Raw genomic sequence first — 22,122 nt, 5'->3', positions numbered from 1 at the left:
TGATGGGGGTGGGAGCCACAAAAAACTCCTCATGAGTGGCTCGTGGGTCATCCAGACCCCCCCCCCCCCCCCCCCTCACACACACCTTAAACATTGAGGTAATGCTTGTGCTTCTAGTTCCGACAGGACAACGACTCTAAGCACACAGACAAGACAATGCAGGCGGGGCTTCGAGACAAGTCTCTGGATGTCCTTGAGTGGCCCAGCCAGAGCCCGGACTTGAACCCGACCGAACATCTCTGGAGAGACCTGGAGAGGGTTTTATAAATAAGCATCAACCAGTGGGTCTTGCGACGGGTATACAGAGATGACCAGTTTACAGAGGATTATAGAGTGCAGTGATGTGTCTTATAAGGAGCATTGGTGGCAAATCTGATGGCCGAATGTTAAAGAACATCTAGCCGCTCGAGAGCACCCTTAACTGCCGATCTATAAATTGTCTCCGTAATCTAGCATGGGTAGGATGGTCATCTGAATCAAGATCATACCCAAGAAGACTCGAGGCTGTAATTGCTGTCAAAGGTACTTCAACAAAGTACTGAGTAAAGGGTCTGAATACTTATGTAAACGTGATATTTCATTGTTTTATTTTTAATACATTTGCAAAAATGTCTAAACTGTTTTTGCTTTGTTGTCATGGGATATTGTGTCTAGATTGATGAGGGGGGAAAACAGTTGAATCAATTTTACAATAAGGCTGTAAAGTAACAATGTGGGCTAAAAATCTAGATTTCTGAATACTTTCCGTATGCACTTCCTGATTCTACCAGTGAAATGGAAATGTGCTAGTTTTAGCTTGTGGTTTGGATAATTGTGATGTTTATGATAAAAACATAATGTTGTTAATCTAGTAATGACTATAGGCCATGGCAGAGCCAGGGTGATATTCCCCTTTTAAGGAAATGGGTTCAGTTGGTATGGGGTCATAGTCATGTATATTAGAGTACATGACACAAGGTTCATCACACATCTGACACTTTTTTTAAATTGAACTTTCTATCCAAGTGGATCGTCATCAGGTCTAGATTGTAGACACTCTGGACATCCTATGTATCGCTCTCTGATCTGCATCTCTCTGGTGTGTAATATTATGCCTCTGTGTGTTTGTGTCCACAGTCGGAACCAGCTGTGTGCTCTGCCAGCCTCCCTGTGTGGGTTACCCCTACGAGTCCTCATTGCCAGCAACAACAAACTGGTGTGTATACCTGAGGCCATCGGACAGCTCAGGAGCCTCATGGAGCTGGTAAGAGATTATCTATCTTTCTTTCTTTCTCTCTCTCTCTCTCTCTTGTGTGTGTGTGCCAGTCTCTGACTCAGCTCTTCGTTTCCTGTGTGAGCTCCCAGCCAGGCCTTATGTAACTGTTCTGTTCTCCACTGAGGAGTGAAATTAATGGTCCGGCCCTCATGCAGCTAGAGCAGGGAAGGAGAGGAGAAGGGAGACATTGTCTAACTCCATGTGAGGAGACGGGGAAGAACAGTGGAATAGGAAGCATTTATTATTGATGTGTTAACGAGCCATACAACCCCCCAGGGATGTGTTACAACCCCCCAGTCCTTACCGTAGCTCTTGTACACAAGGGGTGACTAACCATCCTCCTGGAGAGTTACTGGGTGAGCAGACCAACCCCTTCTCTAACACACCTGATTGTCTTACCTGCAACTCGTCAAGACCATGATTAGATGAATCAGGTGTGTTTGAGCAGGGCTGGAACAAAATCCTGCACACCCACCAGTAAAGCGTTAGTTGTGTGTGAGTTAACTCAGTGTGTTGTGCCCCCTACAGGATGTGAGCTGTAATGAGATCACTGCTCTGCCCCGTCACATCGGCCGACTCAAGGCCCTCCGAGAACTCAACGTCCGCAGGAACCTGCTCTGTGTCCTACCTGAAGGTGAGTTTAGACCCATTAAACCATATTACCTGCCATATGTCTTTCCTGTAAGTGAGTTTTGAAACCTAAGGAAGTGTTTTCCAGATGGGTCACGAAGAGACTCGGATGTTTTGTCGCAGCTGGGTCATGTCTGGGTCATTTCTGGGTCATGTCTGGGTCATGTCTGGGTTGTGTTTGGAAACAATCGTTTGTTTATTTAGCTGATTTTGGTGGATCACAGGATATTTAGGGAACCAGTTACCTAAAGGGGAATTCTATGTTTGTCTTTGAATTACAATCTGTGGAAACTATGAGAATAGAAAGGTTCAGAACGTTTGTAAAGCAACACAGTTGAACAATATATGGCAAATCGAAATCAAAATGGATGGACATCAGAAATAGATGGGAGAGGTTGAGAAATGGATGGGAAATAGATGGGAGAGGTTGAGAAATAGATGGGAGAGGTTGAGAAATAGATGGGAGAGGTTGAGAAATAGATGGGAGAGGTTGAGAAATAGATGGGAGAGGTTGAGAAATAGATTGGAAATAGATGGGAGATGTTGAGGGTAGAGGAAGGACAAGACAAAAAACAAACAAAATATAACAATTGTAAAATAGATTGTGTCCTTAAAATGTATATAGTGTGTATAAGCTGGAAGTAGAAGCCTAAGTGTTGTTCATTAGTTTACTTCAATTAGGGGAGGGGTGGTAGGGTTAGCAGAAAATAATAATAATAAAGGAAAATATATTGTTAAAAGATGTGTGTGTGGACATATACATTACCAGTCAAATGTTTGGACACACCCACTCTAGAGGTAGTTTTGAGTTGCGAACCGCCACGGGATTTATGGTCTTGGAATTGGAGGTTACAGTTAGGGCATCCCGTGGGACCTGCGTGTCCCGACAGAGATCATTGTGGCGCTATCTGCATTTTTCATGCTGCGGGTGGCGGGAGCAGGCAGTCAGACAGATGACTTTGCGATTAAAATATTTTTGTTGTCCCGCAGATTATTTGGCAACAGTAATTATTCTGCTTTGTATGCGTCAGCCTGAGTCTACCTATTTTATTAAAACACATACAGCATTATTCACACACACAATTTGCTGCTTCAACTTCAGTAGCTCACCTCTCCTCTCCTAGTTGGGCGATGAGACAAGATAGTAGCTACTAACAATTGGATACCACGAAATTGGGGAGAAAAAGGGGTAAAAAATAAATAAATAAAAAATGTAATAATTTAAAAAGAAAAGACAACGCGCTCATAGGTTAGGCTGCTATGGTGAGCGAGCATTGTGCCTTTTCATTTTCAGTAAGTATTGATAGTAGCCACTAACAAGATAGTAGCTACTCATGTATTTGTCTCTGCTGGCAAATCGGCCTCCTAAAAAAGGTAGACTAAATCCTATATGCAAAAGTCGCAGTTGTAGCTGTCATCATTCTTGCTGCTCCAAGTTCAGTACATTTAGAGATCATGTGTGTTGGTCTCAATTAAATAAAGTAGGCTATAGCCTATGCAGGTGTAGTTGCACTACATGACCAAAAGTATGTCGACACCTGCTTGTCAAATTTCAAAATCATGGACATTTAATACGGAGATGGTCCCCCCTTTGCTGCTATAACAGCCCAAACAATCCCAAAGATGTTCGATGGGATTGAGGTCAGGGCTCTGTGCAGGCCAGTCAAGTTCTTCCATACTGATCTTGACAAACCATTTCTGTATGGACCTCGCTTTGTGCATGGGGGCATTGTCATGCTGGAACAGGAAAGGGCCTTCCCCAAACTGTTGCCACAATGTTGGAAGCACAGAATCGCCTAGAATGACATTGTACAGTGCCTTTGGAGACTATTCAGACCCCTTGACATTTTCTACATTTTGTTACATTACAGCTTTGTTCTAAAATTGATTAAATTGTTTTTTTTTCCATCAATCTACACACAATACCCCATAATGACAAAGAAAAAACAGGTTTTAGATTTTTTTTTTATATATATAATATTTTTTCAAACAGAAATATCTCATTTGCATAAAATATTCAGACATTTTACTCAGTAGTTTGTTGAAGCACCTTTGACAGTGATTACAGCATTGAGTCTTCTTGTGTATGATGCTACAAGCTTGGCACACCTGTATTTGGGGAGTTTCTTCCATTCTTCTCTGCAGATCCTCTCAAGTTCGGTCAGGTTGGATGTGGAGCGTCACTGGACACCTATTTTCAGGTCTCTCCAGAGATGTTCAATCGGATTCAAGTCCGGGCTCTGGCTGGGCCACTCAAGGACATTCAGAGACTTGTTCTGAAGCCACTCCTGCTTTGTCTTGGCTGTGTACTTAGGGTCGTTGTGCTGTTGGAAGGTGAACCTTTCGCCCCAGTCTGAGGTTGTGAGCGCTCTGGAGCAAGTTTGCAAGTTCCGAACTGCCTCTGGAAGCAACGTCAGCACAAAAACTGTTAGTCGGGAGCTTCATTAAAGGGGCTGATGCCACGAGTCGGCTGGATTGGTGTTAAGCTCGCCGCCATCGGACTCTGGAGCAGTGGAAACGCATTCTCTGGAGTGATGAATCACGCTTCACCATATGGCAGTCCAACGGATGAATGTGGGTTTGGTGGATGCCAGGAGAAAGCTACCTGCCCCAATGCATAGTGTTGACTGTAAAGTTTGGTGGAGGAAGAATAATGGTCGTTCTGCCCCTGAACAGCCAGTTAACCCACTGTTCATAGACCGTTATTGAAAATAAGAATTTGTTCTTAACTGACTTAAATAAAGGTAAAATAAAAAATATAGGTCAACGTTTTTTCTGTGATCGACTCAACATTATATCAGCAACTTTTCAATGCAACAAACCAAAAACAAATCTAACTTTGCAAGATTGAGTCTTTGATTTTCTTGTAGGAGTAGAATTCTATTGGCTGGGTAGCCCACGATCAGTCTTTCAATCACCCGGGAGGGAATGGGTTTTTCAGATTTGATCCGCACGTGTGCACATTTGTTGATATTCTTTGCTAGTTGGCGAGTTATTAGCCCAGTTATAGATAAGTATAGTTCAGCAATGGGGTGTTACTGCTTCCTACAAGAGCACAAAACGTGTAGGCTACATTTCAAGTTGTCTTTGAAAAGCCGGTCAGGTAAAAAGCTTATGTCATAAAGGGGCAGTGTTGTATTTTTAGACGGGCTTGACTGTGCAAATAAGCCAATCGGCAGAGGGGTAGGCTACATTGTCTAATTCTCTGTATGGTAATGATAATTCATTGTAAGTGTTTTTTTGCATCCTACAACACAATACAAATGAACATAACCTAAAACATATTTGGCCTATGGTGTCACAGACCAAGTAAAACATCATGAATTAATGTGAAGCAATTCATAATGTAAAAACGTGTTTAAAAGTCTCATGCAATGTAGGCCTGTATAGGCTACTGTAGACTATAATCATAGAAATCAAAAGCTATTTACATGTAATAATGTTATGGGATTTGCTCCGTTTTGTTTTGTTGGTAGAACTACGTTATACTCAAATTGCCACAATAGCCTATCGGCTACAATCTAAAACTAAGGATACAGCCTCAGTGTTTCACTGTAAGCAAAATTCTCACAATGACCAAGTTTCTGCTCACAAGACCAAACATTTTCTCAGTGCCCCAAAAGGTTTGAGGGAACATTGGTCACAGCCCTGCTGAATGTGTTTATATATTCGGAACTATATTCCAAGTAACTGATATCTGAGCCCAGCCAAATCACAGACCCACTGAACAAAATTATAAACACAAAATGCAACAATTTCAAAGATTTTACTGAGTTACAGTTCATATAAGGAGATCAGTCAATTCAGATAATTTGATTAGGCCCTAAATTGTGGATTTCACATGACTTGGAATACAGATATGCCTCTGTTGGTCACAGATACCTTTTTTAAAAAAGTAGAGGCGTGGATCATAAAATCAGTCAGTATCTGGTGTGACCACCATTTGCCTCATGCAGCGCGACACATCTCCTTCTCATAGAGTTGATCAGGCTGTTAATTGTGGCCTGTGGAATGTTGTCCCACTCCTCTTCAATGGCTGTGCAAAGTTGGTGGATATTGGCGGGAACTGGAACATGCTGTCATACACATCAATCCAGAGCATCCCAAACATGCTCAATGGGTGACATGTCTGGTGAGTATGCAGGCCATGGAAGAACCTGGACATTTTCAACTTCCAGGAATTGTGTACAGATTGTGTAAAGGGGCCGTGCATTATCATGCTGAAACATGATGGTGGCGGATGAATGGCACAACAATGAGCTTTAGGATCTTGTCACTGTATCTTTGTGCTTTCAAATTGCCACTGATAAAATGTAATTGTTTGTTGTCTGTAGCTTATGCCTACCCATACCATAACCCCACCACCACCGTAGGGCACTCTGGTCACAACGATGACACCAGCAAACTGTTCGCCCACACAACGCCCAAACTGTCCGGTACAGTTGAAACAGGGATTCATCTATGAAGAGCACACTTCTCCAGCGTGTCAGTGGCCATCGAAGGTGAGCATTTGCCCACTGAAGTCAGTTATGACGCCAAACTGCAGTAGGTAAAGACCCTGGTAAGGACGACGAGCACACAGATGAGCTTCCCTGAGACTCTGACAGTTTGTTCAGAAATTATTCTGTTGTGCAAACCCATCGTTTCATCAGCTGTCCAGGTGGCTTGTCTCAGACGATCCCGCAGGTGAAGAAGCCGGATTTGAAGGTCCTGGGCTGGCATGGTTACACATGGTCTGCTGCGACAGGTTGGACGTACTGCCAAATTCTCTAAAATGACATTGGAGGCAGTTTATGGTAGAGAAATTAACATTAAATTCTCTGGCAACAGATCTGGTGGACATTCCTGCAGTTAGCATGCCAATTGCACACTCCCTCAACTTGGAATGTCTGTGGCATTGTGTTCTGTGACAACTGAACATTTTAGAGCATGGGGGGGCAACTCCAGTCCTCGAGGGCCTGATTGGTGTCACACACTTTTTCTCCATCCCTAGCAAACACAGCTGATTTAATCAAATTGCATTCTAAACTGAAGATCATGATTAGGTGTTTATTCTAGTCAGGTGTGTTAGCTGAGGCTGGGGAAAAACTGTGACATCAATCAGGCCCTCGAGGACTGGAATTGCCCACCCCTGTTTTAGAGTGACCTTTTATTGTACGCAGCCTGTGTAATGATCGTGCTGTTTAATGAGCATCTTGATATGCCACACCTGTCAGATGGATGGATTATCTTGGCAATGGAGAAAAGCTCACTAAGAGGGATGTAAACAAATGTCTGCGCAAAATTTGAGAGCAATAAGGTTTTTGTGCATATGGAACATTTCGGGAATGTTTTATTTCAACTCATTAATCATGGGACCAACACTTTTACATGTTGCCTTTTTTATATTTTTGTTCAGTGTATGTCTGTCTCAGACAGATATATGATGTCTATGATCCAGTCTCCTGGTATGTCTTAGGGCCTAGGGGTATTTTAGCAGTGGTCTTTGTGGTTTGAGTAGAGTAAAAGACGTCTGTGACAGGACAGCTCTCTGTCCCAGAGACGCCACCCACCATCTGTCAGAGTCTCTCGTTGTCTGAATGATGGACGAGAGTATTTTTCCGACCAGTCTTACTACATATTTTCCTCGTGTGCATGTCTCTTGCAGATTTACAGAAAGTGCTTTATGATCCCGCTGCAGATGCTCCATCCTCTCTGGGTTTGATTGATGAGCCTTAATCTGGCCAGGAGGCTCGACTCTGTTAGTGGAGGACAGGAGAGGAGCTAGTGGATCGGACGAGAGCCCTGGGGAGGAGGGGATGTTGGGAAATCAGGTTTTTAGATGAATGGTCGTTGAACTTTCGGGGCGTCCCTCCTCAAATGTCTTTTTGTTGAGACCCCCTTACTGGACCACCAAGGCACTGAAGTATTTTAGTCATCTTGCCTTAGAGGTTTACTGAAGTGTTTCTTTGTTAGTTTTTGGAAATTGCTATGGTTACTGATTCAGTAGGTCAGTGGTTGCCAAACTTTTTATTGTCCCGTACCCCTTCATTCAACCTCTACCTCTAACACCAGGGTCAGCGCACTCTCAAATGTTGTTTTTTGCCATCATTCTAAGCCTGCCACACACACATACACACTGTACGATACATTTATTAAACATAAGAACGAGTACGTTTTTGTCACAACGGGCTCGTGGGAAGTGACAGAGCTCTTATAGGACCAGGGCACATAATAATAATCAATTATTTTGCTCTTTATTTAGCCATCTTACATATAAAACCTTATTTCGGGCCTCCCGAGTCGTGCAGTGGTCTAAGGCAGTGCTAGCTGTGCCGCTAGAGATTCTGGGTTCGAGTCCAGGCTCTGTCGCAGCTGGCCGCGACCGGGAGACCCATGGGGTGGCGCACCCATGGCCCAGCGTCGTCCGGATTAGGGGAGGGTTTGGCCGGCAGGGATGTCCTTGTCCCATCGCGCATTGGTGACTCCTGTGGTGGGCCGGGCGCAGTGCAGGCTGACACTGTCGCCAGGTATACGGTGTTTCCTCTGACACGTTGGTGCGGCTGGCTTCCGGGTTAAGTGGGCATTGTCTCAAGAAGCAGTGTGGCTTGGTTGGGTTGGGTTTCGGATAACGCATGGCTCTCGATCTTCGCCTCTCCCGAGTTCGTACGGAAGTTGCAGCGATGAGACAAGACTGTAACTACCAATTGGAAACACAAAATTTGGCGGGTAAATGAAAAAATATTTATTAAAACCTTATTTGTTCATCAAAATTGTGAATTACTGGTTAATGAGAAGGGTTTGCTTGAAAGGATGCATATAACTCTGCAATGTTGGGTTATGTTGGAGAGAGTCTCAGTCTTAAGTAATTTCCCACACACAGTCTGTGCCTGTGTTTCGTTTTCATACTAGAGTGAGGGTCGAGAATCCACTCTCACATACGCTACCGGTCAAAACACCTACTCATTCAAGGGTTTTTCTTTATTTTTCACTATTTTCTACATTGTAAAATAATAGTTAAGACATGGAATCATGTAGTAACCAAAAAACTGTTAAACAAATCAAAATGTATTTTATATTTGAGATTCTTGAAAAAGCCACAAATGTAAAAGAATGTGAATCACATTTTTATTTGGGGTACCCCTGAGGGGCATTGTGTGTACCCAATTTTGGGAATAGGAAATGCAGTAGGTGATATAGATTCTGAAAATATTGTCTGGAGGTTGAAATCCTGTTGTAGAAAATGTTGGTAAAGTTCTTGAAAGCTTGGGAAATGGAATTGATTTACTGTACTATTCAGAATGAGATGTCTCCCTTTTTAGACTGAATGATAGTAGAAGTCCCTCATAAGTTATTTTAAGGGGTGACCTTGAGGGAAGAGGATGTGACGGACGTTCTCATTTCAGCTAATTAAGAAAAGTAGAATACTGGTTGGTTAAAAAAATTATATTTTGAGCTCACCCTCATGTCCTCCAAGCCAATATTTATCTTTCATCTCAGCGATCTTAATTATAAAAGGTTGTCAGAGAGATATAGTTGTCATTGTTTCGCTTGAATTTCGACCTTTTGAGGATTGTGTTGCTGGCACAGAAACTCTGAGACTCGCTAGCTCTGTCTGTTACTCTTTCTCTCCTAGCTAGCATGTAACGTTCTGAGAAGCATGTGTTTTGTTAGAGTTTTGAGAGCTTGCTTGTCCTGTGATTATTTTGCATACAACCCTCCCACAAACTTATGGGAATGTTGCAGGATACTCAGCTAGCTCATAACGTTCTGAGAACCATATGTTTCTTAGCTGAGAATTTCTGTACTTCAGCATAAGGTTTCCTCATGGTTCTATTTAAAGTCATGTTCTCAGAATGTTCAGAGAACTTTAAGAAACAACGTTCTTCTGTGGGAATTTCAGTACTTTTGCTTTTTACAGGTTTCCTCATTGTTCTATTTAGAGTCATTTTCTCAGAATTTCTGTGCTTGGAGTTCAAAACATTTAACCCAAACTAAGCTAACGGTGTTATAAAAAGTCTTATTGAAACATTTTCTCAGTGTTATTTAATTACAATAACCTACAATAACCTTCCAATAACCTATAATTACTGTTCTCAGAACATTAATAAAACCTCCCAGGAAAATGTTAGGGAACCACATTAAAACGTTCTCAGAACCTGCCTTCAACCTAAATATTTGCAGGTGAAATTTTCGCTTTCGTTCTTAGCTTTGTTCCCAGAACCAAAACGAAACCAAAAACGTATGTTTCCACAACTTCCAAGGAACCAAATGTGCTGGCTGGGCTGTTAATATATTTACCATATTTCTCTCTCTGTCATTGATCTTTCACTGTCTGTCTTCTCTCTGTCTGATTCCAGGACTACTTTATCCAATGTTGCTCATTTAAATACATATGATACGACAACGTTACACCAGTAACACCCAGCCTAATAGCTGCTATTTATTTGATCAGTATTTTCCAATGTTGTGATAGTCAGCCTCTCTGTCTGTGGTTTTCTTCTGTTCCCTAGCCATGTCTCCCCTCCCACATGGACAGGGCCATAGTGGTTTGTGCCGAGGTTAGTGCCTAAGATGCGTTCCTCCAGTTTATTTTTACATTTTGGCATGGTCCATGTTAGTGGAACTTAGGCATTGAGGGACCCTTGAAGTATCATAACTGCTCCTGCTGGGCTGTGGGGGTTTCTAGAGGGGAAAGTTATGTCTGATGATCCTAGTCATGACCTTGTCAACCCACACACTCTGGATTCTGTGGATGTTGCTCAGAGGTTGTCTGGGTGTTTATACTGAGTTGTTGATGTGGGTTATGTAGATGTTGTTCTTGTGGACATTCCCTCTTCCTCAGGATGACAGACAGGGCTGTAAGCTCTCACCTGATAGGTGGATGGAGCTCCATGTCGCCCCCTGGCAACGATGACCCTCAGGAGACCACTGGAGTCCCAGAGCTGTTGAGACACACACACACACACACACACACAATTATTCCTCTAACTCTAGGAATTGTGTGTTCGCCCTCAGACTTGGCGGAGCTTCCCCTGGTGAAGTTTGATTTCTCCTGTAACAAGGTGTCCACCATCCCAGTATGCTACAGGAAAATGTCCCAGCTCCAGTCACTACAGCTGGAGAACAACCCCCTACAGAGCCCACCTGCACAGGTCAGTCTGGGTTAGGGATGGGCACAGATAATCAAATATCCGAACAGACGTTAGTATTCGATTACTTGCAAGTAGGCCTATTCATAAGTACAAATATGTAGCCATATTTTAACAATGAAAAGGCTTTGTCTGAGCACATAATGTTAACAAAAAACGCAATGCATTTCAAATATCCGGATATCTGAAAAAATGTCATATTATTTGAATAGTGAAAATATTTCAAATGTCCGTCCCTAGTCTGGGTCTGCATGGGGCTATTGCTTTCTCCACAGCTTTCTCCACAGCTTTCTCTCACCACAGCTTCTCCACAGCTTTCTCCACAGCTTTCTCCACAGCTTTCTCCACAGCTTTCTCCACAGCTTTCTCCACAGCTTGGCATGACATACGCTGCAATGGAATGTAGTAGCATTCATCATGGAGCATTCTATTGACCATGTCACTGTTTATTTTGTTTTAGCTTTCCATATAGTGGAATTATTTGTGTACCTTCTACTTTTCTATCATCATCTGTTTTCTAGATCTGCATAAAGGGAAAAGTTCACGTATTTAAGTACCTGAGCATCGAGGCGTGTCGGAGTGACAAGATGCCTGACTCTCTCTACCTGCCTGTCATGGAGCGCCTCAGCCTATCACGCCCCACCACTGGCAGGTGAGTTGCTATGGCAACCCTAGTGGAGGCAACTGTTAGTACTGGGCTGGTACAAAAGTCTGCACACACTTTGGCTCTCTAGGGCCAGTATTGGCAACCTCTGATTTATTTACCACTCCATTTCTACCTGTTGTTATAGTGCTGCTGCTGAGCCTTCCTCTCACAGTGTGTATGAGAGTGAAGTGTTTTACAGGGAGGGAGGATGTTATGTTCTGTAATGTGCCCTGTAATGTCCACCCCCACCCCTATAACCCTCCCCACTGCAAAGCGTGGGCAGGACAAATGTTCCTTTTGTCCTGGAGAGCTTAGACACTCACACTCACATCCCACTCACACACACACACTCCTGGCAGTGGAGGAAAAGAACAGCAGAGCTATTTATAATTCAGCCATAGAGCCATAGTAGAAGGATCCAACACCCTGGCCCAATGCTTTATTAGAACTGTATTCACATGGATTCTCATAAAGTTTATATATTGAATGGTAATAATGATTAAGTCGGTGTGAGGCCAGAATTGGATCTAACGTGTTTATGTGAATGAAGATAAGGACAGAATGCCCTATGCTTCACTCTGATCAGTGAACATGCTCCCTTGGGATGCAAATGTAGGTGGCCTAGAAACGAAAAGGTGTGTGAGAGAGCGAGAGAGAGAATCTCGGTTCAGTTGTCTGGAGACTGTTCCGTGGATAACTTCCCTTAAACCTAGCTTCCATGTGTGTGAGAGACGGAGCGAGAGAAAGAGAGTGTGACAGAGCCGTGCTTCTCCACTGTGATTGGAGCGATTAGACTCTGCTCTGTCAGTTTCTCTCCTCTTTCCTCCTCCGTGTGCGTCTTTACCTCCTGACCCTGGCCGTCCCATAATCCTCTCACCCCTCTCCTCTCAGCACGGAGGACATTGACCAGAATAAGAAACAGGACACGGACTCAGGAGTTGGCAGTGACAACGGGGACAAGAGACTGTCTGCCACCGAGGTAGAATGAGTGTTTGTGTTTGTTGTGTGCGCACACCCACATGCATTTGTGTGTAACATTTGCATTGATTACACCGTAGGTGTCCGACATTATACATTGCCATTGAACGTTCCCTTCATTTTCTGCACCATGACTTCAGAAAGTTTAGAAATGTATATAATAATATTATGCAAGAAATAGCACATCTACCTAGTGATGTTGAATTGTCACCATTTCTTCAGAGCTGTTCTAGGCTGTACTGTGCCGGCTGAGCACATAGCCACCGCCTGAGGGTAGCAGGCTATCTTTCTGTCTTTCTTTTCTTTGTCTTCTTCCCTTTCTTTTTTGGGGAGTTTCTTTTTTTTTCTTTTTGTTCTCTCTTACTTTTCTACTGGTACACATTCATCCATGACCTCAGTGTATTTTGTGCTGATCAGATTGAAGTAGTGAAGAAGATATTGTCAGGTATGATACGACAGTTCTCTGGAATGATGCATTTGACAGAATATCTGGTTGTTTTTTGGCAGCTGAAACATTTGGCTGATTCTGACTGAAATACTGTACCAGTTGTACCAGCTGAAGTGCTTAGATTTCTGTTGGTAACAGAAATGGTTGCTAATGTTTTTGGTAACTGAGCTGTGTGGTTGTTTCAGCCCTCAGACGAGGACAGCTTGAGTCTCAATGTCCCCATGTCCCACATCACAGAGGAGGAGGGGCTAAGCAAAGACGACTCCAGCGAACACATCAGCGCTCTCACAGGTAACACACATACACACACACACACACCTACAACGCCACACGTCTCTGACACTCTCAGTAAGGATATCTCCACCCCACTCCACCCACCGACCCTGTCAATGAGTAGCCACCCATCCCCGATACCAGCCCTCCTGAATGGGAGAAGAGAACAGCCAGCAGGGCTGTTTGTTACATCCTCAGATTAGGATAACACAGTAACACTGCCCAGATAGACACTGTAGAGAGGCCTCTGGTTTATGTTACGCCCCTATCTGCCACAAGAGGAAACAGAATAGAAACATTGTCAATTTCCGTTGCTCTAAAGAGAGGACATGGGATAAAAGAGATGTTTCCGGAGCCTTCATGGTGTCTATGTGGCTCAGTGGGAGTTTTTCCCAGATTGTTGTTTTTGAGAAAGACGGAGGGAGCTCTGGGGCAGTGTTGACCCTGGCTAAACGCTTTCTCTCTCTCTGTGTGTGTGTGTGTGTGTGTGTGTGTGTGTGTGTGTGTGTGTGTGTGTGTGTGTGTGTGTGTGTGTGTGTGTGTGTGTGTGTGTGTGTGTGTGTGTGTGTGTGTGTGTGTGAGAGAGAGGTGGGGACAGGAAGTAAAGATATACACCAGGAAGGCTATGTCGGCACACACAGGGAGTAGTCTGGGAGGGGTCACTGATAGGCTGGCGGTCCTCAGACTGGGTGGGAATGGTGTTGAAAGTGAAGGTGGTGTGAGAGTGTAACAGTACTAATGAAGTGTATGTGTGACATGTAAACTCAGCAAAAAAAGAAATGTCCCTTTTTCAGGACCCTGTCTTTCAAAGATAATTAGTTCAAATCCAAATAACTTCACAGATCTTCGGGGTTTAAACACTGTTTCCCATGCTTGTTCAAAGAACCATAAACAATTAATGAACATGCACCTGTGGAACGGTCGTTAAGGTACTAACAGCTTACAGGCGGTAGGCAATTGAGGTCACAGTTATGAAAACGTAGGACACGAATGAGGCCTTTCCACTGACTGAAAAACACAAAAAGAAAGATGCCCAGGGTCCGTGCTCATCTGCGTGAACGTGCCTTAGGCATGCTGCAAGGAGGCATGAGGACTGCAGATGTGGTCAGGGAAATAAATTGCAATGTCTGTACTGTGAGACGCCTAAGACAGTGCTACAGGGAGACAGGACGGACAGCAGACCACGTGTAACAACACCTGCACAGGATCTGTACACCCAAACATCACACCTGTTGGACAGGTACAGGATGGCAACAACAACTACCCGAGTTACACCAGGAACGCACAATCCCTCCATCAATGCTCAGACTGTCCTCAATAGGCTGAGGGAGGCTGGACTGGGGGCTTGTAGGCCTGTTGTAAGGCAGGTCCACACCAGACATCACCGGCAACAACGTTGCCTATGGGCAAAAACCCACCGTCGCTGGACCAGACAGGACTGGCAAAAAGTGCTCTTCACTAACGAGTCGCGGTTTTGTCTCACCAGGGGTGATGGTCGGATTCGCGTTTATCGTCGAAGGAATGAGCATTACACCGAGGCCTGTACTCTGGAGCGGGATGGATTTGGAGGTGGAGGGTCAGTCATGGTCTGGGGCAGTGTGTCATAGCATCATCGGAACTAGCTTGTTGTCATCGCAGGCAATCTCAACGCTGTGCGTTCCAGGGAAGACATCCTCCTCCCTCATGTGGTACACTTCCTGCAGGCTCATCCTGACATGACCCTCCAGCATGACAATGCCACCAGCCATATTGCTCGTTCTCTGCGTGACTTCTTGCAAGACAGGAATGTCAGTGTTCTGCCATGGCCAGCGAAGAGCCCGGATCTTCACTAGCCCTCGGAGGGTGATGGCCCTAGCCCCCTCGGAGGGTGATGGCCCTAGCCCCCTCGGAGGGTGATGGCCCTAGCCCCCTCGGAGGGTGATGGCCCTAGCCCCCTCGGAGGGTGATGGCCCTAGCCAGGGCCATTGCCCCCAGAAATGTCCTGGAACTTGCAGATGCCTTGGTGGAAGAGTGGGATAACATCTCACAGCAAGAACTGGCAAATCTGGTGCAGTCCATGAGGAGGAGATACACTGCAGTACTTAATGCAGCTGGTGGCCACACCAGATACTGACCATTACTTTTGACCCCCCCCTTTGTTCAGGGACACATTATTCAATTTCTGTTAGTCAAATGTCTGTGGAACTTGTTCAGTTTATGTCTCAGTTGTTGAATCTTGTTATGTTCATACAAATATTTACACATGTTAAGTTTGCTGAAAATAAACGTAGTTGACAGTGAAGACATTTCTTTTTTTTGCTGAGTTTGTGTTAAATGGCAGGCTTGATCAGACTGACTCAGATGAGATGAGGGCCGTCACCTTTTAGTCACTAAGCCCTCTAATTTATTGGAAAAATGCAACATGGTGGACTCATCCATCCTGTGGAAAAGTGTAGCAGAGAGGACTATACAGCTGCCTCAGACTATCTGGGCTGTTATATTAGCAGAGCTCGGATGGATGCGAGAGAGTGAGCTTTGCCTTAACAGCAGACTCATACATTTCCTCAGCGAAAACAATGTACTGAGCAATGTCAAATTGGATTTTTACCAAATTTTCGTACCACAGACCACATATTCACCCTGCACAGACCACGTATTCACTCTGGACACCTTAATTAACGAACAAAGGCAAAGTCTTCTCATGCATTGTTTATTTTTTTTAAAAGAGAGATTTATGAATGGTTAAACAGATATGCATGAAAATACCCTCAAATACTGTACTGTCACCTTCTGTACATTTTAATACAATTCCAATGCTGACACATAAAATAAAAAAAATCATTGTCCAAATACATACGGAGGGGAGTGTAATGTTGTTTCACTATCCACCCAAATCTCATAAACACTATATTCTCAACCTATATATATATATATATATAAAGGGACAGTGTCTCCATACAGTACAGCCTTTGAACTGTGACATTCTTTCCATTGATCTCTGCCCCCTGTAGCGGACCCCCATGGGGACGGGGTGCGACTGATAGAGGAGAGCCCCACTGAGGCCCTGAAGGAACAGTTTGGCTACAGAGACTCTTCTGCTCTCAGCAACTGCTTTGTCAGCTACATCAAGGCAAGGCCATTCTCTCTCTCTCGCACTCACTCACTCCCTGAAAGATTTGGTTTAAAGTTAATTAGGTGAGCAACTTGTTGAATTCATACATTTTGACATTTGGTGTGAACTACTCCTCTAATAGGTGATTTTGGGTCAACTTTTTCTACCTGGGTCTCAGCATCATCCATTATGAGCTAGATGTCTAGACGGACTCTGGAGCTGTTACTAAGGATGATAATGTGCATCATTAAGGCTGTCTGTATTGTCAAAGACCCATGGGGAAATGGTTGTGCTGTAAATAATGAAAGGATTGGTGTTTTTAACAGAATGAAAAGTGGAGCTGATGTGTTCAGACTTCCAGTCTCATGTACAGTGGGGCAAAAAAGTATTTAGTCAGCCACCAATTGTGCAAGTTCTCCCACTTAAAAAGATGAGAGAGGCCTGTAATTTTCATCATAGGTACACTTCAACTATGACAGACAAAATGAGGGGAAAAAATCCAGAAAATCACATTGTAGGATTTTTTATGAATTTATTTGCAAATTATGGTGGAAAATAAGTATTTGGTCAATAACAAAAGTTTATCTCAATACTTTGTTATATACCCTTTGTTGGCAATGACAGAGGTCAAATGTTTTCTGTAAGTCTTCACAAGGTTTTCACACAACACAATATTGCTTTTATTTTGGCCCATTCTTCCATGCAGATCTCCTCTAGAGCAGTGATGTTTTGGGGCTGTTGCTGGGCAACACGGACTTTCAACTACCTCCAAAGATTTTCTATGGGGTTGATCTGGAGACTGGCTAGGCCACTCCAGGACCTTGAAATGATTCTTACGAAGCCACTCCTTTGTTGCCCGGGCGGTGTGTTTGGGATCATTGTCATGCTGAAAGACCCAGCCACGTTTCATCGTCAATGCCCTTGCTGATGGTAGGCTTTGTTATTTTGGTCCCAGCTCTCTGCAGGTCATTCACTAGGTCCCCACGTGTGGTTCTGGGATTTTTGCTCACCGTTCTTGTGATCATTTTTACCCCACGGGGTGAGATCTTGCGTGGAGCCCCAGATCGAGGGAGATTATCAGTGGTCTTGTATGTCTTCCATTTCCTAATAATTGCTCCCACCGTTGATTTCTTCAAACCAAGCTGCTTACCTATTGCAGATTCAGTCTTCCCAGCCTGGTGCAGGTCTACAATTTTGTTTCTGGTGTCCTTTGACAGCTCTTTGGTCTTGGCCATAGTGGAGTTTGGAGTCTGACTGTTTGAGGTTGTGGACAGGTGTCTTTTATACTGATAACAAGTTCAAACAGGTGCCATTAATACAGGTAACGAGTGGAGGACAGTGGAGCCTCTTAAAGAAGAAGTTACAGGTCTTTGAGAGCCAGAAATCTTGCTTGTTTGTAGGTGACCAAATACTTATTTTCCACCATAATTTGCAAAACAATTCATAAAAAAATGCTACAATGTGATTTTCTGGATTTTTTTCTCTCATTTTGTCTGTCATAGTTGAAGTGTACCTATGACAAAAATTACAGGCCTCTCATCTTTTTAAGTGGGAGAACTTGCACAATTGGTGGCTGACTAAATACTTTTTTACCCCACTGTATATTACATTCGTTCTCTATGACCCCAGTACTGTTTAACCGATCACACTTTTATCCATCAACTCTTGGTGAAGACCTTTGGGTGGCCGGTAGGCTTGATTAATGGCCCTTAATGATACTGTACCTTTAATGCATATGGATGGAATATGAATCTTCAGTAATCATTTAGATTGCAATTTAGATCATGATATATTGATATCTCAGTCATCTCAATAGGCCAGGATGGATGATATCCCAGTCATCTCAATTTTAGGTCGACCGATTATGATTTTTCAACGCCGATACCGATTAATCGGACGATTTGTATTTATTTATTTATTTATTTATTTATTTATTTGTAATAATGATAATTACAACAATACAGAATGAACACTTATTTTAACTTAATATAATACATCAATAAAATCAATTTAGCCTCAAGTAAATAATGAAACATGTTCAATTTGGTTTAAATAATGCAAAAACAAAGTGTTGGAGAAGAAAGTAAATGTGCTATGTAAGAAAGCAAATGTTTCAGTTCCTTGCTCAGAACATGAGAACATATGAAAGCTGGTGGTTCCTTTTAACATGAGTCTTCAATATTCCCAGGTAAAGTTTTAGGTTGTAGTTATTATAGGAATAATAGGACTATTTCCCTCTATACCATTTGTATTTCATTAACCTTTGACTATTAGATGTTCTTATAGGCACTTTAGTATTGCCAGTGTAACAGTATAGCATCCGTCCCTCTCCTCACTCCTCCCTGGGCTCGAACCAGCAACACAACGACAACAGCCACCATCGAAGCAGCGTTACCCATGCAGAGCAAGGGGAACAACTACTAGAAGGATCAGAGCGAGTGATGTTTGAAACGCTATTATCGCGCGCTAACTAGCTAGCCATTTCACTTCGGTTACACCAGCCTCATCTCGGGAGTTGATAGGCTCGAAGTCATAAACAGCTCAATGCTTGACACAACGAAGAGCTGCTGGCAAAACGCACGAAAGTGCTGTTTGAATGAATGTTTACGAGCCTGCTTCTGCCTACCACCGCTCAGTCAGATACTTAGATACTTGTATGCTCAGTCAGATTATATGCAACGCAGGACACGCTAGATAATATCTAGTAATATCGTCAACCATGTAACTAGTGATTATGATTGATTTGTTTTTTATAAGATACGTTTAATGCTAGATAGCAACTTACCTTGGCTACCTGCATTCGCGTGACAGTCTCCTTGTGGAATGCAAGGAGAGAGGCAGGTCGTTATTGCGTTGGACTAGTTAACTGTAAGGTTGCAAGATTGGATCCCCCGAGCTGACAAGGTGAAAATCTGTCGTTCTGCCCCTGAACGAGGCAGTTAACCCACCGTTCCTAGGCCGTCATTGAAAATAAGAATGTGTTCTTAACTGACTTGCCTAGTTAAATAAAGGTATTAAAAAATATAAATATATATATATATTTTTTATATCGGCGCCCAAAAATACCAATTTCCAATTTGTTATGAAAACTTGAAATCGGCCCTAATTAATCGGTCAACCTCTAATCTCAATAGGCCAGTATGGATGATATCTCAGTCATCTCAATAGGCCAGTATGGTTGATATCTTCAGATTAGGGTCAGGAAAAACTCCTGGAACTCTTGATTACTATTCCCACTATTCTCCGTCTTTTATTCTCTATCTCTCTCACCTCCCTCCCCTGCTGTCCCATGGGCGTGTGACAGCGAGGTATAAACACTGTACATAGCCATAATGACATTTGAAACTTAATGACATTTGAAACTTGTGAGTGTAATATTTACTGTTAATTTTTGGTTTATTCCACTATTGTTTATCTATTTCACTTGCTTTGGCAATATAAACATGTTTCCCATGCCAATAGAGCCCATGAATTGAATTGATAGGGTGGTCTCATCTTCAACCCCATGTGGATTGTGTCAGCAGATCTTTGAACGAGGGAGGGGGAGTGTGAGGGGTGGCATACTGGCCTGCTTATTCACTCTCTCACTCACTATGAAAAAGTCTAGTGACGGTAATGTTGAACCGCAACCAATCGCTGGCTGGATCATATGACCTGACTGCAGCTGATGTCGCGTGTGTGTAACTCGGTGTGTGTGTATTCCTGCTCGTGCAGGGACGGGCGGCAGACTACGACGAGCCCCTCAGGATAGAAGAAGAAACACACTGGGCCTCTGAACAGACGTGAGTATCCCTCCATCCATCCATCTTTCATCTCGTCATCCATCCAGTTCTCTCCTTTTTACATCCCTCTCTCTGTTCACTGTAGTGGGTGTGTCTCTGTGTTGGTCTGTTTCTGTCCTTTCTCTCTCTCTCTCTTTCTCTCTTGCTTTCTCTCTCTGTGCCACAGTATAAGGTGTTATTTTTGTCTTTATGCATCCATAGGCAGTAGTACTCTTTGTCCATCTGTATTCACATTGATTGATGTACACTGTCACCTCCTTACCCTAGGCCAATGTAGAAAGGTCTTTGGTGTTTTTTAAGAAGCTGTGCTCCTCCCAAGTTGTTCTTGGCTCTTCTATACTGTGGTCGCTGTTTTCTTAGATAGACCCACGCTGTCGAATGTGGCCCAAAAAGAGGCTTGGAAAAATGCTCTTTATTTAAACAGACCATCACCATACTATTTTCTTGCCACAGCAAAGCTATGTGTGTTCTGCTACAAACCACATGATGTATTTTGGTTGTGCCTTTGATATCTATACCAGGGCAACATTAGGTTAGCATTTAAAATATTCTTCATGTGAATGTTGTCATCTTCCAAAAATATTATGTCTTGGTGAAACGTGGTTCTGAATTGTAAACAAGATGACTCACTTCCTGTTTCCTGGCCCATAGGTCAAAGGTCACAGAAGGAACACACATTGCCATGATCAACCAGCTGAAGGAGGCTGTGGAGCTACTACAAGACCCTAACAGGTGGGCACCATTATGATACTTAACATAAACATGTTTAGCACCTCCAGGCTTACGTGCATACAAGCTATTGACGCACGCCTTTAGATTTTTTTTTAAAAGTTTGAAAAATCCATGTAATATGCAGTAGCCTACACTATCACAATACAACTGTTATTTATTGTGATAGGCTTATAAACTTGGGAATGTCTTAGAAGTCTAAAAAAACTCCCTAGAAAGGCAGGAACCTAGGAAGGAACCTAGAGAGGAACCAGGCTCTAAGGGTGGCCAGTCCTCTTCTGGCTGTGCCGGGTGGAGATTATAAGAGTACACGGCCATTAAGACCAGATTGTTCTTCAAGATAGATAGATGACCAGCACGGTCAAATAATAATCAGTGGTTTTAGCGGGTTCAACAGGTCAGTACCTCAGTGAGTAAATGTCTGTTTCTCTTTCATAGTCGAGCATACAGAGGTCGAGAGAGCCAGGGTTCCATTGCCAGGTCAGGGTTCCATTGCCACAGACAGAATAGTTGAAACTGGAGCAGCAGAACGACTAGGTGGACTGGGGACAGCCATGAGTCATCAGGCTAGGTAGTCCTGAGGCATGGTCCTAGGGCTCAGGTCTTCCGGGTGCTGAGGAATATATAATTAGAGGGAGCATACTTAAATTCACACAGGACACCAGATAAGACAGGAGAATTACACCAGATATAACCGACTGCCCCCCGGCACATAGACTATTGCAGCATAAATGCAGGCTCTCGAGTGGCACAGCGGTCTACCTCTCAGTGCTAGAGGTGTCACTACAGACCCGGGTTCGATCCTGGGCTCTATCACAACCGGCCTTGTTCGGGAGTCCCATAGGTAGGCACACAATTGGCCCAGTGTTGTCCGGGTTAGGTGAGGGTTTGGCCGTGGTAGGCCATCGTTGTAAAATAAGAATGTGTTCTTAACTGACTAGCCTAGTTAAATAAAGGTTCAATAAAAATGGATAGTCGAGGCTGAGACGGGGGGCGGTGGACACTGGCCCTGTCCGACAATACCCCCGGATAGGGTCTATCAGCCAGGCTATAACCCCACCCACTTTGCTAAAGCACAGCCCCCACACCACTAGAGGGATATCAACAGACCACCAACTTACTACCCTGAGACAAGGCTGAGTATAGCCCACAAAGATCC

General features: G+C 43.6%; 1 protein-coding gene across 6 annotated transcripts in view; it reads left to right on the top strand.

Annotated features, from left to right (window-relative positions):
- Nucleotides 1-22,122, top strand: part of LOC110520347 (leucine-rich repeat and calponin homology domain-containing protein 1) — a 107,624-nt gene that overhangs the window by 62,088 nt on the left and 23,414 nt on the right. For all 6 annotated transcript variants that reach the window (XM_021597606.2, XM_021597604.2, XM_021597607.2 and 3 more), the window contains exons 3-11: nt 1,117-1,243; nt 1,784-1,889; nt 10,883-11,019; nt 11,538-11,668; nt 12,554-12,641; nt 13,274-13,379; nt 16,352-16,470; nt 20,167-20,234; nt 20,886-20,966. In XM_021597606.2, coding sequence (XP_021453281.1) covers nt 1,117-1,243; nt 1,784-1,889; nt 10,883-11,019; nt 11,538-11,668; nt 12,554-12,641; nt 13,274-13,379; nt 16,352-16,470; nt 20,167-20,234; nt 20,886-20,966 — 963 coding nt within the window. The remainder of the gene's footprint in view (nt 1-1,116; nt 1,244-1,783; nt 1,890-10,882; nt 11,020-11,537; nt 11,669-12,553; nt 12,642-13,273; nt 13,380-16,351; nt 16,471-20,166; nt 20,235-20,885; nt 20,967-22,122) is intronic.

Source organism: Oncorhynchus mykiss, chromosome 3 (genome assembly GCF_013265735.2).
Source record: "Oncorhynchus mykiss isolate Arlee chromosome 3, USDA_OmykA_1.1, whole genome shotgun sequence".
NCBI lineage: Eukaryota > Metazoa > Chordata > Actinopteri > Salmoniformes > Salmonidae > Oncorhynchus > Oncorhynchus mykiss.
The sequence above is the reverse complement of the archived record's forward strand: the minus strand, read 5'-3'. Positions and strand labels throughout refer to the sequence as shown.